The 16751-nt window shown below is 48.7% G+C and overlaps 1 protein-coding gene across 1 annotated transcript in view; it reads right to left on the bottom strand.

The window, feature by feature from the left end:
- Positions 1-16751, bottom strand: part of LOC136581723 (uncharacterized) — a 63180-nt gene that overhangs the window by 30048 nt on the left and 16381 nt on the right. The window contains exon 3 of the mRNA XM_066582347.1: positions 13780-13843. Within this exon, the coding sequence (XP_066438444.1) occupies positions 13780-13843 (64 nt within the window). The remainder of the gene's footprint in view (positions 1-13779; positions 13844-16751) is intronic.

The raw sequence follows: 16751 nt of genomic DNA, 5'->3' as shown, positions 1-16751 counted from the left end.
GAGCGGTATTAACCGCTTCTTCAGCCCGGCGGCCACAGCGGCAGGAGACGGAGCGGTGACACACGTGGAGGAGGGTCGGCGGGAAGCCGCGCTCAGGTCCGCACTCACATCCCCAGCGGCAGCCGCTCAATACACTCTGCCCAGCGGGACGGAGACAGCCGCAGCTGAGAGTGAAAGGAGGGAGGGAGGGGTAAGAGGAGGGGAGCGGAGCAGCCCCTGACTCAGAGAGCCGCGCGGGTCAGACAGAGGAGCAGGCACCCCTTCACTGCCAGGACCCTGGACGCACCAGCAGATAGAGCCCAGGAGGATACAAGGTGCGTGACAAACGAAGGGGGGGGGGGGGGTGTGGCAAGGGAGCACAGAGCCAAACGGGGGTCCTGGGCAGGAGAGATAGAAAACCCCAGGAAAAGAGTGGGGACCCACAAGATGGCGGCCATAGAGTCCCCACACACACAGGGAGCCACAGGGTCAGACAGACCTATTCTCCCCACAAGAGACAACAGCAGCACTAGCTTCAAAGGGCAGCACCAAATGCCAAATGTCTCCATCTGCAGCAACCATGAGCCCCCACAGCAGCCGCGCTGACAGCCCGGGCAACAGACATAACACCCCCTCTCAGAAGATAAGAGGAGACTGGGCCTCACGCTCCCCATCCCCCAGCACACAATCAAATGACAGTGACTGGGACTGGAAGGCCCACCTCAGAGCCCTCCCCACTAGAGCCGAAATTAACTCTTCGTTTGCTCAGCTTGAACAAGCTCATAAGCAAGCAGTATCACAGATCCAAAAAGACATACAGCAAATCGGGCATAGAGTGCTAGCTATTGAGGAGGCCAAAGAACAAACTAATGCCACGCTCGAATCCCACAGACAAGTCATCATGTCACACTCCACCCAGATCGCCAGCATTCTTGCGCACATTGACGACTTAGAAAATAGACACAGAAGAAACATCAGGGTACGGGGTCTCCCAGAAGAGATTACTAATGACCAGCTAGAGCAATGGGCCCAGGACGTCTTTGGCTCCCTCTTACAAAGACCGCGTGACAAACCTATAGAGATCGATCGCATCCATAGATCTCTCGGCCCCAGAAATCCCGACCCAAAACGTCCCCGGGACATCATTTGCCGCATCCACTTTTATAAAGACAAGGAGGACATTCTGAAAAGGGCGAGAGAAACGGGGAACCTCTCTCACCAAGACAAGCGCATCCTGCTACTGCCAGACCTAGCAAAGAGAACTCTCCAAATAAGGAAGGCGCTGAGACCGCTTCTGGAGGCCCTAAAAGGAAGGGACATCCCATACAGATGGGGATACCCATTTCAACGGACGGCTTGGAAGAATGGCAAATCCACCACGTTCCGCTCCCTAGGGGAGCTCCTCAACTTTCTAGGAACTTTCGAACTCCCGATGATCTCCATCCCAGAATGGCCAGCCCCACAGTTTCTGCCGGCCCAACCACAGACGGAGACCTGGCATACCGTCGGCCCTTCACGCAAGCGAAACGACCGCAAGCCCAGAATACCTCCAAGATGAAGACCTCACCACCCTATTAATGTGTCCTATCTTTCTCTTTCTGACCCTGGTCTACTGGTCTCTACTGCCTGCTCTCATGTCTAGCTAACACTAGTGAGCTATGCGCTCCGTCTGTCGACCTAAATTATCTGTTCTATCACTCCTCTCATCTATCCACAACTCGTCTTGTTTGACGAAACTAAACTTGTCTATCATTAAACTTCCTGGTTACACACAGACCCCCCTAACAGGCTGGGAAGGGGGACACTTGAGATCTAGAAGTGACGGCTGGGGGCGTCTGGCCCCGCTGCTGTCAATCACTGCCTCCACTAGGCCGGACGACACCTTGTGTGGTCCAACTCCCGACGATTGGGAATGGCCTACCATGCTCCGGGCTCTCCCAGATGTATAATCTGTTTTCGCTCTTGTATTTGTACCCCCCTCCCCCTCTCTCCCACCTGCTCCCCCCCCCCCCCCAAGACTGTCAGTGACCAGCGCTCCTCTCTCGAAGCACGACAATGGATAGTCTAATATTCTGTACCTATAATGTTAGAGGTCTGAATAAACCATCCAAAAGAGGACAAATATTCAGACATCTACGTAAGAACAACGTCATGATTGCGCTCCTCCAGGAAACCCACTTCACCCTGAATAGCATCCCTAACTGTAAGTCCAAATTCTATCCTTCCTGGTTCCACAGCCACCACCCAGAGAAGAAAGTATACGGTACCTCGATAGGCATACATAAAAATCTCCCCCACCAGGTCATCGCCTCCGAGATAGACCCAGAGGGGCGTTATGGGTTCCTTAAAATCTCTGTCGGCACCAGGGTCCTAACCATTGCAAATGTTTATTTTCCTAACCAAGCACAGGTCCCCTTTGGTCTCCGAACACTGGAAGCCTTATCGACTTTCGCTGCGGGTTCCCGGCTAATCCTGGGAGGAGATTTCAACCTCTGCATGGACCCCACCCTGGACTCTGTAGTGGGTAAGTCCAGGGTTTCCTTCTCAGAGCTTAGAAAGCTTAAAAGAGCACTAATCTCCCTGGAACTAGTGGATATATGGAGGCTCTTACATCCCAAAACCAAAGACTTTAGTTACCATTCACTTGCCCATTACAGCTATAATCGCTTAGATTATCTGTTCATCTCCCCATCTCCAATCGGGATATTCCTCTGGTCGGACCACGCTCCAGTCCTGGGATCAATACAGGGCCTTACGGACAAGAAAGGCTACCAGTCGTGGCGCCTAAACGATAACCTCCTCAGAGACCCCCTCTGCATAGACGAGGTTAAACAAACAATCCGAAACTTTACGGCAGACCACCTACACGACCCCACGTCTCGACCCAACCAATGGGAGGCGCTAAAATGTGTCATAAGAGGGGTTCTTATATCCCACGGCGCGCGGCTGAAGCGGGAACGGACACAAGTGTTAAAGAACCTGCTGTCCAAACTAGGCAACCTAGAAACCGCTAACAAGAACTCACCCTCAGAGACGAGCAGAGCAGATTTATCAGACACTAGGAATAAAGTGCTCTCCATCCTAGACCAGCAATCGTTATGCGCTAGAGACAGATGGAGAAGTAGCTTTTATGAACAGGGCAACAAATGCGGGAGAATGTTAGCCGGGGCCCTTCATCCCAAGACATCCACCCCATACATACCGTCGCTCAATTCCCCCACTAAAGGCATAATTCATACAAACAAAGACATCTTGGATTGCTTTAAACAATACTATCAGAACTTATATAACCTACAGGGGGGTTGGTGGAGGGGGGGGGGGCGCAGGCCCAGGAGATGGAAGAATACTTGGATAGGTTTGCCCCGTGCCCCATTGCAGAGGAGACAGCGGGCAGCCTAGAGAACAACATCACCGAGGGAGAGATAAAAGAGGTAATCCAAAACCTCCAAGTGGGGAAGAGCCCTGGACCAGACGGGTTCACTCCCCGCTTTTACAAGATGTTTGCGGACCTCATATCCGCCCCACTTGCCGAGGCCTTCAACTCTATCTCTGGGTCGTGCCCCTTCCAGTCTCAGGCCTTAGAAGCAACAATCACCATCATTCCTAAACAGGGGAAGGACCACATGCTCTGTTCCAACTACCGCCCCATATCTCTAATAAACTTATATACCAAAATGTTCTCCAAAATCTTGGCTTCTCGCCCAAGACCCCTCAGTCCCACCCTTAATCAACCGCGAACAATCAGGCTTTGTCCCGGGCCGCAAGGCTAGGGACAATACCATAAGAACAATCTCGCTGATCTCACATGCACGCCTCTTGGGAACCCCTTTATGCTTAAAGGGGTTGTCCCGCGAAAGCAAGTGGGTCTATACACTTCTGTATGGCCATATTAATGCACTTTGTAATGTACATTGTGCATTAATTATGAGCCATACAGAAGTTATCAAAAGTTATTCACTTACCTGTTCTGTTGCTGGCGTCCTCGTCTCCATGGTTGCCGTCTAATTTTCGCCGTCTAATGGCCAAATTAGACGCGCTTGCGCAGTCCGGGTCTTCTCCTTTTCTCAATGGGGCTCCGTGTAGCTCCGCCCCGTCACGTGCCGATTCCAGCCAATCAGGAGGCTGGAATCGGCAATGGACCGCACAGAAGCCCTGCGGTCCACCGAGGGAGAAGATGCCGGCGGCCATCTTCGCAAGGTAAGTAAGAAGTCACCGGAGCGCGGGGATTCAGGTAAGCGCTGTCCGGTGTTCTTTTTTAACCCCTGCATTGGGGTTGTCTCGCGCCAAACGGGGGGGGGGGGGGGGGGGGGGTTTGAAAAAAAAAAACCCCGTTTCGGCGCGGGACAACCCCTTTAATGTCTGGGGGTACCTGGAGGCGACTGAGGAAGATCGGATTGGGCCCCAGATTCATTGAATGGATCATGGCACTCTATCGCGACCCGTCAGCTAGAGTTAGAGTAAATGGGTCCTTATCCGCACCATTTAAAATAAAAAACGGGACAAGACAAGGGTGCCCCCTCTCCCCCTTTCTCTATGTCTTGGTCATGGAGTCCCTGGCCAACGCCCTAAGAAACAACCCTAATATCCAAGGAATGCAACTAGCCTCCACTGAACATAAACTCTCCCCATTTGCAGACGATCTCCTAATATTCATCACAAACCCTAGAGTTGCCCTGCCGGTAGCCCTAAAAGAATTTGAAAACTACGGGAAAGTCAGCAATTTCAAAATCAACATCAATAAATCGGAAATCCTCAATATCTCAGTTCCCCCCGAGGAAGTCTCTGCGGTTAGGAAATTCTCCACGATGAAATGGAAGGAGGACCAAATTAAATACTTAGGCGTAAACATCACCAGGGACCCCAATAACCTTTTTGAAGCAAACTATAAACCTTTGCTAGATAACCTCCGAAAGGACTATAGCAAGTGGAAAACCCTCATCCTGTCGAGGCTAGGGAGGATAAATGCCCTGAAAATGGATGTCCTACCCAGGCTCCTATATTTGTTCCAAACTATACCGATTAAAATTCCACATACCTATCTGACCAAACACCGCAAGAACTCACTAGAGTTTGTTTGGGGAGGATCAAAACCTCGGGTCAAAGACAAAACACTCATCAGAAAGAGACGGGGGCGTGGGTATACCCTGCTTCTCCACATATTACAAGGCGTCTATCTGTAGATGCGTCTTGGATATTATACACAATAACCCAACCAAACTATGGGTGGACTTGGAAAGGGAAGAAGAGGTCCCTACAATAGCAATAGGCTCCTTCTGTCTACCGGCGTCAAAGGTGGGGGTAATGGAGCACATCCCGCCTCTAACAAAGCGGATATTAGAGGCATGGAACGGGTTCGCCTCACATATGGGATTGGTCTCCAGACCTGGCCCTCTCACACCGATTACAGGCAATCCAGAACTATCGGCTCTCATGAGAGGCAACACACCCTTCTCAGTGGGGTCCTCTACGCCACTGAGGGTCAGGGACGTGGTGTCGTCGTCCGGGGTCCGATAAATGGAGGAGATGATGGAAGGGAGGGGTCCCTGGACCAGAGCGTGGTTCCAGTATTTACAGATCAGACGCTTCGTTACATCTCTGGGTCCTTTAACCTCCCTGCAGGCCCCGCTCACCAGCTTCGAACAATTGTGCATGTCCTCCAACCCCAGCCCAGCCAAAGTCTCGGCTTTATACAGTCTTCTACTGGAAGCAGAGACACGAGAAGAGCCGCCAGGCTTTATCGTAGCTTGGGAGAGGGAACTTGGGGAATCTTTCCAGAATGACGCCTGGAAAAATGCCTTTACATTAACCCATTCGATGGCAACCGCCTCTAAATTTCAGGAAACCAATGATAAAATCATATCTAGATGGTACAGAACCCGGGCGCAACTAGTCAAAATGTACCCGCAAACCCCGGATGCCTGCTGGAGATGCCAGGGCAGCAAAGGGGATCTCACCCACATATGGTGGTCTTGCCCCTTGATCAAGCCTATGTGGCAGGAAATCACAAACCTATATAACGCGATCTACAAATACAATATGGTCCTGACACCTCAGGCGGCCCTACTGTCCATGGTTCGGGGACCTATCTCCAAATCTAAGAAAAGCATTTTTAGATTCTTTTTGATAGACATGAGACAGAATATCCCAAGACTCTGGAAGACAACCACGCCTCCTCCGAGGACCTCCTGGTTGGAGATTATGGATAGCATTTGCCACATGGAGGACCTTGGTGCCGCAGACAAAAGCAACTCCCCTAAATTCTTCGCTGTCTGGACAGCCTGGATTTTATTCAGGAACCCCCCCCCCCCCCCCCGACATAAAAACATGGCTTCTAACAGGCACACTACCCCCTTAACTCAATTTAGACTAGCAGACACATTGTCCTGTAACCTCCGGAATCGGATACAGAGGGAAGTCACTGGCAGCCACCCCTCCCATTCCTCTCCTTCCCACAGCCTAACCCGACCCCTCTCCCCTGTTTCGTCTCTGACAACTCCCCCCGCACACCCTACATACAAATTACTAGTTGTGTTTTTACAATGTTGCAACTCTAACCACATGGCAGCAGCCCTTTTAACAGCGCCAGAAGGGGACGTGGGCACCGGAGGTGTAGGCTAGAGATACCTCGGGCCCTGTCCTCCAGCAATCACATCGGGGACTACAGGCTGCCTAATTTCACACTAACAGTTTCCCATGTTTCTTATTGTAACAGAATTGACATTTTTGTTGCTGATGTTAACTGCTTAATATAAAACGAATAAATATATTTTGAACCATAAATTCTCCCTGCTCCTGGCTACAAAACTGAGCCAGGAGCCCGGAATTTTCACAGGGGGCCGCGGTGAGCGGTTTCTGGCCACGTGTTCGCCGTTATCTAATGAATAATGGCGATCACGTAAAAGTTTAAAAAAAAAATATTGAACTTCAAGTCCCCTCACCGATGCAATTGGTGAGAGGAGATTAAACTTTTTACTGGAGGCCTCTGCATTTCAACCCCGACGCGATCCTCCTCCGTGAACCTTCCCGGATTCTGCAAATGTGAGCACTGGCAAAATGCCGGACACACGCACAGAAGTCGGGGAGCCCAGGAAACTTAAAATCTGCTTGCTCCCAGCGAAAAGCGATCGCTGCGAGCCTGGAGCAGTGACCTCAGTCACGTGATAAAAAGGTAGCGATCTATCTTACGCCGATCTCACATGACCGGATAGGAATTACGGATTCCGCAGACATCTGACGTCTATTATGCAGATGAATTGCATTGGATTACACAATTCTGCTCACATTAGTGGGTCGGAATAGCGTAATCCGCTCGCAGAAAACAACGCAGCAGGTTCTATTTTACTGCGGATATGTGCAACATAGAGCCCATTGTGCTCCATGGTCGTGGATACACCCGCTGCCCATACGCAACTACATTGTCTACGGGCTGCGGGTACCCTTGTCATCGCTAAGCTTCAGTGCGGAAAATACAAACAAAAAAAAGGTGTACTGCGCATGACCGCCTGCGTGAGTACGAAGTTATGCGCAGTACATTACGCGGCCGTACGCAGGCTCACAGCTGGGATCCGCAAGCGGATTCCACCTACAGCTGCGTGAGCCCGGCGTTATTCAGACCGCTACCTGTCATACGTAATTTACAAGAAGCCCCGGGAACGTTCGCCTTCCTGCAGTTCCAGGAGCAGCTTGTTGAGCGCCTTCTGTGTGAGACCGCCGCACCTCAGTGAGCTTACGAAGACTCACAGAGCGCCACGTTTTACACCCCATACCCGCCACTGATGTCAAAAAATACCCCCAAAAAGCATGAGAGGAGGAGGGATACCCGGTTTTATTGCCCCATGTACCCATCCCAACCAGCTTCCGTAATTACCCGTCTTCAGAAATACCACACAGTTGACATTCACATTATTTTTTTAATCTAAGATTTGGGGAAGCCGAAAAGGGCGCAGAGGGGGGGGGGGGATATTTTTAGGGAGTCAATTTTTATTCCGTGCAAGTGAGCAATGGGGCTTGGAATTTATTCAGTTGTCCCTCCATTATAGGCCTTGCCATGCGTCCTATAAGTAGATTAGGGCCACAACGGGAATGTTTCTCAACACGGGACAAACAAGGGTATCCATTTTGGGGTGAACGGCTTCATTCCTATGTACACTATACAAAAAAAAAAAATGTTTTTAATTTGACAAAATTGCCAAAAAAATGAAAATTGTAATTTTCTCCTACTGCTTTGCTTAGATTCATTCATTCAAATACTGTCGGGTCAAAATACACAGTACACCACTAGATAAATTCGTTAAGGGGTCTAGTTTTCAAAATGGGGTCGTTTGTGGGGGTTTTCTATTTTTTGGGCGCTCAAGAACTCTACAAGTGTGCTATGGGGCCTAAACTGCCTTCAAGCAAAATTTCTGTTCTGAAAGACACCGACTACTCCTTTCATTTTGGGCCCCATTGTGCACTCAGATATAAGATTAGGGCCACAATGGGTATATTTCTGAACACAGGACAAACGGGGATCCATTTTGGGGTGTAAAGCCTCATTTTCATGTAAACTATAGGAAAGAAAGAGGTCTGTAAAATGACATATTTGCAAAAATATGAAATTTTACTTTTTCTCCTCTAAATTGAATTACTTTCTGAAAAAAACTGTGGGGTCAAAATACTCATGGCCCCCCTCAGTGAATACATTAAGGGGTGTAGTTTTTAAAATGGTGTCATTTGTGGGGGTATCTATCATTCTGACACCTATGAGCCTTTGCAATCTTGGCTTGGTGTAGGAAAACAAATGCTGAAAACTAATGTTAAATTTGTATGCCTCTTAAATGGTTTAAAAAAAAAAAATGGATTATACCTACCTGATAATCAGGTTTCCAGTAGTCTCCACGACAGCACCAATTGAGATTGCCCCCTCCTGATAGGACAGGAACACAGAGGTTAAAAGCTCCCCCCCTTCCCTCAGTGGATTCTAACGAATTGCCGGGGCAGGAGCTAAACTTAAATTTCTTCCCTTAACCGGGGGTTTTTTGTTTTTTTTTGAATTTATATATTATATTACTTTCTTAGGGGGGGATAGGTACGGGTGCTGTCGTGGAGACTACTGGAAACCCGATCAGGTAGGTATAATCCATTTTTTCCCCCAGTCGTCTCCACGACAGCACCAATTGAGACGTACCAACTAAAGTTTATTAGGGTGGGATTGCTGCCGAGAGGACTTTGCGGCCGAAGGCCATGTCCTCGTCCTGCTGCACTTTTACCCTATAGTGTTTAATGAACGTGTGGGTTTTTTTTCCAGACTGCGGCCTTGCAAATTTGCTCGACCGAGGCTGAGCTGTGTTCGGCCCATGAGGACGCTACTGCCCTTGTGGAATGGGCTTTAAGAGCTAACGGGATTTCCTTCCCGAGGGCCTTATAGGATTCTATGATGGCCAGGCGGATCCACCTGGCCATGGACCTTTTTGCTGCAGGTATTTCTGAGACTCTTTGTGGATCGGAATGTGAAAATAAGTGTCCTTTAGGTCGATGGATGCCATGTAGGCTCCTCTGGGGATCAACTTTATCGTCGAGGAGATGGTTTCCATTTTGAATCTCCTGTATCGGACGCAGGTGTTCAGGTTTTTCAGATTTATTATCATCCGATGTTTCCCGCCGGGTTTTTTTACTAGAAAGAGCCTGGAATAATGGCCCTGGGTTTCCTCGTTTCGCGGTACGGGAGATATTGCGTTTAATAGTTGCAAGTCGCGCACGCTTTGCCTTAGTAGATGTAACTGTTTTTTTGAGGCTTGCGTGGTAATAAATTTCCTTCTGGGGACGGACACCAGCTCTATCTGGTATCCATACTGTAGGATCTTTGGGATCCATGGGCCCCCGCAGATTGCGGCCCATTGATCCACAAAGTTCCCCAGCCTTGCCCCTACGGGGATGGCATCAGGGTCTCTGCTTTGGCTCCCCCTGGTGGGGGTTGAAGAGGATATTCCTTCCTCTGCCCCCCTTGGGGTAACTCCAGCGGCCTGTCTTGCCCTTGCCTCGGTAGGCCTCGGGCTGTTGCATTGGAGCCCGGGAGAAGGTCTTCCCTCTCTGTGGCTTTTCTTCAGGGAACCCTTTTTTTCTGTCGGCCGCTTTTTCTAGAATTTTGTCTAGATCCGGTCCGAACAAAAATTGGCCGTAGAATGGGAGGGCACGTAATTTATTTTTTGAGGCCAGGTCACCTGACCAGGATTTCAGCCATAACACCCTTCTGGCTGAGTTAGAGCGGGCTGTGGCCTTTGCTGAAAGTTTGACTGTCTTGGCCGCGGCGTCCGCTAGGAAGTTAGTTGCCATGCGCAAGATGGGAAGGGAGTTTAGGATCTGTTCCCTCGGTGTTTTATTGGTTAGGTGTAGTTCCAGCTGTTCTAACCATACCCCCAGGGTCCGGGCCACGCAAGTGGCTGCGATCCCTGGCCTAAGGATGTTTGCCGCTGCCTCCCACGATTTCTTTAGGAGGCCCTCCGCTTTGCGATCCATGGGGTCTTTTAGCTGTGCGGCGTCCTCAAAGGGAAGAGTCGTCCTCTTGGCTACTTTGTCCACCGGGACGTCTACTTTAGGTATTTCTTCCCAGCTTGCGCAAACTTCCTCTTCAAAACGGTATCTCCTTTTTACGCCTCGAGCGGAGAAGGAGCCTGCGTCTGGTTTACTCCACTCTTTCTGAATTATCTTAGTGATATTCTTGTGGACAGGGAAGTTATGCTTACGCCTCTCCCCAAGTCCACCGAATATCTCATCCTGTAGAGTCCGTGGCTCTCTGGGCTGTTCCATTTTTAGTGTAGCCCTGACTGATTTAATTAATTCCGTCAAGTCGTCTTGATGGAATAAATATTTCTTGTAGTCCTCCTCCTCTGATAACTCCTCGGCCGCCTGTTCCTCTTGCTCTGATCCGATAGAACTCTCGGAATCAGAAGGCTCCTCGGGAACATACGCCTTTTACTGGCGTTTCGCTGGCGGTGTCGGCTGTGAAGTTAGGGCTGATCTAACCTCCTCTTTCACCAGCTTCCTAACGTCGTCCATGAATCCCCCCGATTCCTCTCTGACTAGCCTAGCCACGCATGCCTTGCATAGAGGCCTCTGGTACGTGGCTGGCAGTCTCGTCCCGCATTCCGCGCATTTTCGCAGTTTTGTTCTGGGGGGGGGGGGGGGGGGGGGTGTCCTTTTTATCCCCCTGACAAACAAAGCATTTTCGCGGGTAAACATGCAATTTTTCCATATACAACATACTGGATATATGCATTCTATTTTTTGCCGCACTGGCTACTTACGGCCGCTGAGGCTGAAATTTCAGCTGTCTCTGGGGCTGGAGCACTCATTTCTATACCGGTGCTGCAGACACCCTGCGACCTGTAGTGCTGGTATGTTCTGGCTTCTCTCAGGTTCCTATCTCTTTTGAATTTTCGCGCTCCTGCACTAAGCCCCGCCCCCTCCGCTCCTGATGCAGACGCGATGACGTCATCGCGCTGGACACGTGACGCGGCGCCCCGCCCCCTGCCGTCAAAGGGCTTCCTGGAGCGCCGCACTGTAATTTCTGCCGGAGAAAGAGAGGAACCTGGCCCGGGGGTTACCACCCCATGTGGCGTCCCGGGAGTCGTTTTGGCTGAGAAGGGAGGACAGGGTGAGCCACTGCCCTCCGATCCGCCGGTATGTAGAATTTTGCTGGCTTCTCCACCAGCTCCTCTCAGCGATCCTGCCTCCTGGCAGGACAGGAAGACACTGAGGAAAGTGGGGAAGGGGGGGAGCTTTTAACCTCTCAGTATGTTCCTGTCCTACCAGGAGGAGGCAATCTCAATTGGTGCTGTCGTGGAGACGACTGGGGGAAAACAAGTTTTTCAAATGTCCATTCAGAATAAATGAAACAGATGGAAATATATATCTTAGCAAAAGCTTGTACAGCATGTTTGCACATATTTGATATATTACAATTGAAAATGTGAAAAAAACAAATTTTTAAAATTTTTTCCCAATATTGGCGCTTTTAATAAATATACACAAATTCTATCGGACTATTTTCACCACCTAAATGAAGTACAACATGTGGCGAAAAAACAATGTCAGAATCACTTGGATATGCAAAGCCTTTACAGAGCTGTTCTATGTTAAAGTGACGCATGTCAGATTTCCAAAATTTGGCCTGGTCATTAAGGCGCAAAGCGGGCTTGGTCACTAAGGGGTTAAAACCCACAGCACTTCGCCACGGATTTTTAAGCGGCCTGGCCAGACACTTTTGTGTTGCAGCAGGCGCTCCCATAGAGAGCGTGGCCGCAACGGGGAGGGGGGGATGAACATGCTGCGGCCGGCGAATCTGCTCCGCAACGTCGGCTTCTGCAAAGGATTCACTGACCCGTGTGGACGAGATTTCTGAGAAATCTCGTCCACATGGCTGGCTAATCCCGTGGATATGCTGCGGAAAAATTCCAGACTGAATTTCTGCGGCAAATCCGTCCTGTGTGAATCCAGCCCAAGTCATCCCAGACAGATATTTGTCCAGCCTTTGTTTGAACACTTCCATTGAAGGAGAACTTGCCACCTCCCGTGGTAACCTGTTCCACTCATTGATCACCCTCACGGTCAAAGAGTTCTTTCTAATTTCTAATGCGTGTCTCCTCCCTTTCAGTTTCATCCCATTGCTTCTAATCTTTCCTTGTACAAATAATAGGGCTGATCCCTCTGCACTGTGACAGCCCTTGAGATATTTGTAGACAGCTATTAAGTCTACTCTCAGCCTTCTTATATGACTGCTCATGGTATTAAGACAGTTCAGGTAAAGGGATCCTGTCAGGTCCCCGCAGCACCATAAACAAAGTCATGGTGTTGTTAGGGGAAGTGACAGGAAGCTGAGTGATGGATTTTTTTTTATACTCATCCGCTTCCGCAATCTGAAGTCGGCATACGGTATAAAAATCTGACTTGAGAAATCAGTATGCACACTCTCCTATAGACTTGTGTAATGCTCGGGACTCTAAAGCATATTTTCGTGCAGTGCACTGACTTAAGAGGGAGACATTGATGGATCGCAGGAGTGGGTGAGTATACAAAATACCGCATTTTTCGTTCTATAAGACACACATAGGTTTAAGAGGAGGAGAATAGGAAATAAATATATTTTTAACTCACCCAGGCAGTGAAGGAGGTGTTAGAGTGAAGATCTCTATAATAAGGACCCAGTATGTACATGCATTATATGGGGAAATCGTTAATTCCAATTGGAATGGTGTAATGCAGTCAATCCTGGGTGTTCCCAAAAGGGAACATCCCAGCTTATGTTAGAGAACATAAGTGAGACAATCGATCGCAAATGTCTAGTCACATAGGTTACTAGTCTTCTAGAGTAGAGCAAACGAGTGCAGGGTAGGAGAGCAGTTCTCGTTCTCCTCTGCACTGCCAGCTGATTGGTGGTGGCGGGGGAGTAGCAGCAGTTCCCGCCTACGCTCACCACCAATCAGCTGTACGTACTAACTGCTCTCTTCCCCTGCTACAGAGCGGACCCGGACGGCAGTTGTGTGATAAGGAAGTGCAGTCTTTATAACACAGCTGTCAGCCGGAACCCGAGTTTTGGCACGTTCACGCTGTAAGAAACATCGACACACTTTCGGAGGAAAAAAAAAGGGAGTCTTATAAAGCGAAAATGATGGTACATCACCTGGCTCCCTGTCAATCCTCTAACAGGACCATAACTTAGTTTAGCTTCCCTTTAAATTGTAATAAAGTTAAAGACCCAACAAGAACAAGAAATTAGACTTTTTTTGTGTGGTGATCGACTATAGAGAATGAAAGTTTTCTTACCCGTACGTGTATGTGTAACCCTTCCAAAATCAAACACGGTATCGTTTTTGAAAGGATGATCATACTGCATTAATAAAAAGTAAGATTGCATTAACATGGTGCACCAATATCATAACAGACATAAATCAGGAGTAACGTGTTTTATAACAAACTGCCAAAGATGGTCTTAAAGGTGTAAGATGTACAACTCCTGAGTAGGTGGTCTCAAGCCGCACCACCAGCAAACAGCTGATAAGGCATATGAACAAGGTATGCCATTTTTGTACAACCCTTTTTATTAGCTCCAACACAGGAGATTGTGGTGTCAGTTATTTGAAAAAAATGCAAGTAAGATTCATCCCCTTAAAGCTGGGTTCACACGGGACCGAAATCCTGTGGAAACACTGCACAGAAATACGGCAAGATTTCCGTGGGAGAAATACAGACTCAAAACCCACGGCCTTTCACCGCAGATTTTGCAGCGGCTTTGCCATCTGTATTCAGCTGCGGCCATCTCCCTCCCATAAAGAGGAGAGCGGCCGCCGCAGAAACAGGGAAAGAAATGACATGCCACGTCTTTGAATCCCATGTGGCTTGTCAATTTCAGCGCGGCTCGGCCGCAACACGTGGACAAGATTTTTGCAAATCTCGTACACTTAGCTGGCTATCCCGGTGTAATAGCCCAAATCAACCCCCTGTCCGGAATATACTTGGGGTTAAAAGGGACTAGGCTAGATTATACCCCTCCAGGCCAGAATATACCCCTTTAATAGGCACTGGGCAAATAATGTCTGACACTCGTCCCCACACATACTCGCGGCGGTGCTGTTGCACAGGAGCTTGTATTGTTGGCTCAGAGCAGGGCGGCTGGAGGAGATCTCTCTCCTAGCTTCCCCGTCTCTCTCCACTAACTTAACACAGTGGCTGTTCAGTACTGAACAGCTACTATTTACACTGAGCGATCAGTGTTCAGAATTTTATGCAGCCTAAACAATGGATGATGAGCTGAATGCTGAGTGTAAATAGCAGCTGTTCAGTACTGACAGGCTGCTATGGTAAGAGAAAGGAGAGGGGGCGGGGGAGTGCGAGGTGAGAAATCTTCTGCAGTCGCCCTGCTGTGAGCCAGTGATACTAGCTCCAGTGCAGCAGCACCACAGTGAGTATGCGCATAATTAACGCTTTGAAAAAAAGCCCCCAAAAATCTATGGCAGAATTGATGTTTTCTCTCCCTGCGATCATAAAAAAAATAAATAAAGTTTTACAATACAGTCTATGTACTCAAAAATGGCACCAATAAAAACTACAGTTCACCTCGCAAAAAACAAGCCCTTATACAACCATGTCAACGGAAAAATAGTAAAGTTATGGCTTTTGAAAAACGGAGGTTAAAATCTGCCAAAAATCGTTGCGTCTTTATGCCCAAAATAGGCCATGTCCACAAGGGGATAAAGGGATTGTATGAACGGTGAGTAGGCAGGCAGTAGTCTTTACCAGTATGTAACTCATGTAGTTCATGCTTATTGTTCTCCATATGTAATAGATTTAATTTAACCCCTTTTCATATACAAAGTGCCCTGTAATTGACGGTGCTTTAATAGATTACATATATTATACACACACTATTCCTTTAGATTTAATTTTTGGCAGCACAACGTATTAGCTCTGTAAACGAGGTTGGTTGAGGTATATTTGCGCACATTTTGGGTCATGGTACTGTACTTTTTGCGCATTTACGGCCAGTTCACATGCACGCACAACATAGCCTTTTAATCCACGGAGAGGTTATTAGACTTAATGAGGTCCAGATGTGTTCTTTTTCGTGCGGTTTTGCGCAGTGTTTCATGCATCCTCTTGTGCATTGGGCGTGCAGATTTTGTGCCTGCAAATACACACGTGTATAATTGCAATGAGGAGAATCATCCCAAGGCTCTGGCGCTCCACGACTGTTCCAACCAGGGAATGTGGGTGGAGGAACTCCACACCCTCATGCGATATGACGAACTGGGGGCAGACAATCCCAAAACGTGGGAGGCGACACACAGGACATAGCAGGTATGGGTGGAGTATAGAGACACAGAAGACCTGAAGAGGTGAGTAGAACAGTGAGTAACCTGTTGAGGCGATGTAGAAGATACGGCAGACGGAAACGACTCCAGACTGGGAGAGGACCCACGGTGTGGGACACAGGATGAGAACAGCGGGCGGTGTTGACACCCCCCCCCCCTTTTTTTTTCAGAATTAAGTCGGCGTTTAAAGTTTTGAGATTTAAGTCAGTTAGCTTTCTCACTAAATTTTCCTTCCAAAGCTGAACCCCCCATAAAATGTTAAAACATTAGGTAATTTTTGTGTATATCACTCAACACTAATGTTATCATGGGGGTATAATGCGGCCCGAGGGGGTATGAACTGGCTTAAGCCATAATAAACCAGGGGGTGTAATCTAGCCTAGGCCCTTTTAACCCCGGGTATATTCCGGACTGGGGTATACTCTGGCCTGTTAACACCGGGATAAAAAGTGGCGGGCGGAATGTCCCTGCAGAAAGTCTGCACGGACATTAGGCAGCAATTACGCCCAGTGTGAACCCAGCCTAAAGGGGTTGTACAATTACCAAACGTTGCTGCAATAGCTCCAACTGTTTTAAAACAGTTCTGTCCCTTCCTCTGCCGCAGTTTCAGCTTTGCTGCCCCAGCCATTGAAGTGGAAGATGTCGTCAGCGGAAGTCAGGCTGAAGCAACTCCGCTTTGAACACCTGGCATCATGGATGTGAGCTCTGAAGCAAAAGAACGGGCAAAGATGCTGCAGCCTCTGATTGGCTGCAACAGTCCAGTGACGACCACTGACATCATCTTACAGAAAAAAATCACTGGGAGAACAGCGGGACAGCATTGCTGGGATCCAGCGTCAGACTTTGGTACATATGGCCCACCAGTGGAATAGATTCAGAGATCCCACCTCCATCTATACAGAAAAAAATGCATATTCCGTTGTAAAT

This window comes from Eleutherodactylus coqui, chromosome 11 (assembly GCF_035609145.1).
Source record: "Eleutherodactylus coqui strain aEleCoq1 chromosome 11, aEleCoq1.hap1, whole genome shotgun sequence".
NCBI classification, from domain to species: Eukaryota; Metazoa; Chordata; class Amphibia; order Anura; family Eleutherodactylidae; genus Eleutherodactylus; species Eleutherodactylus coqui.
Note: the sequence above shows the minus strand (reverse complement) of the source record. Positions and strands in the feature narration are given on the sequence as shown.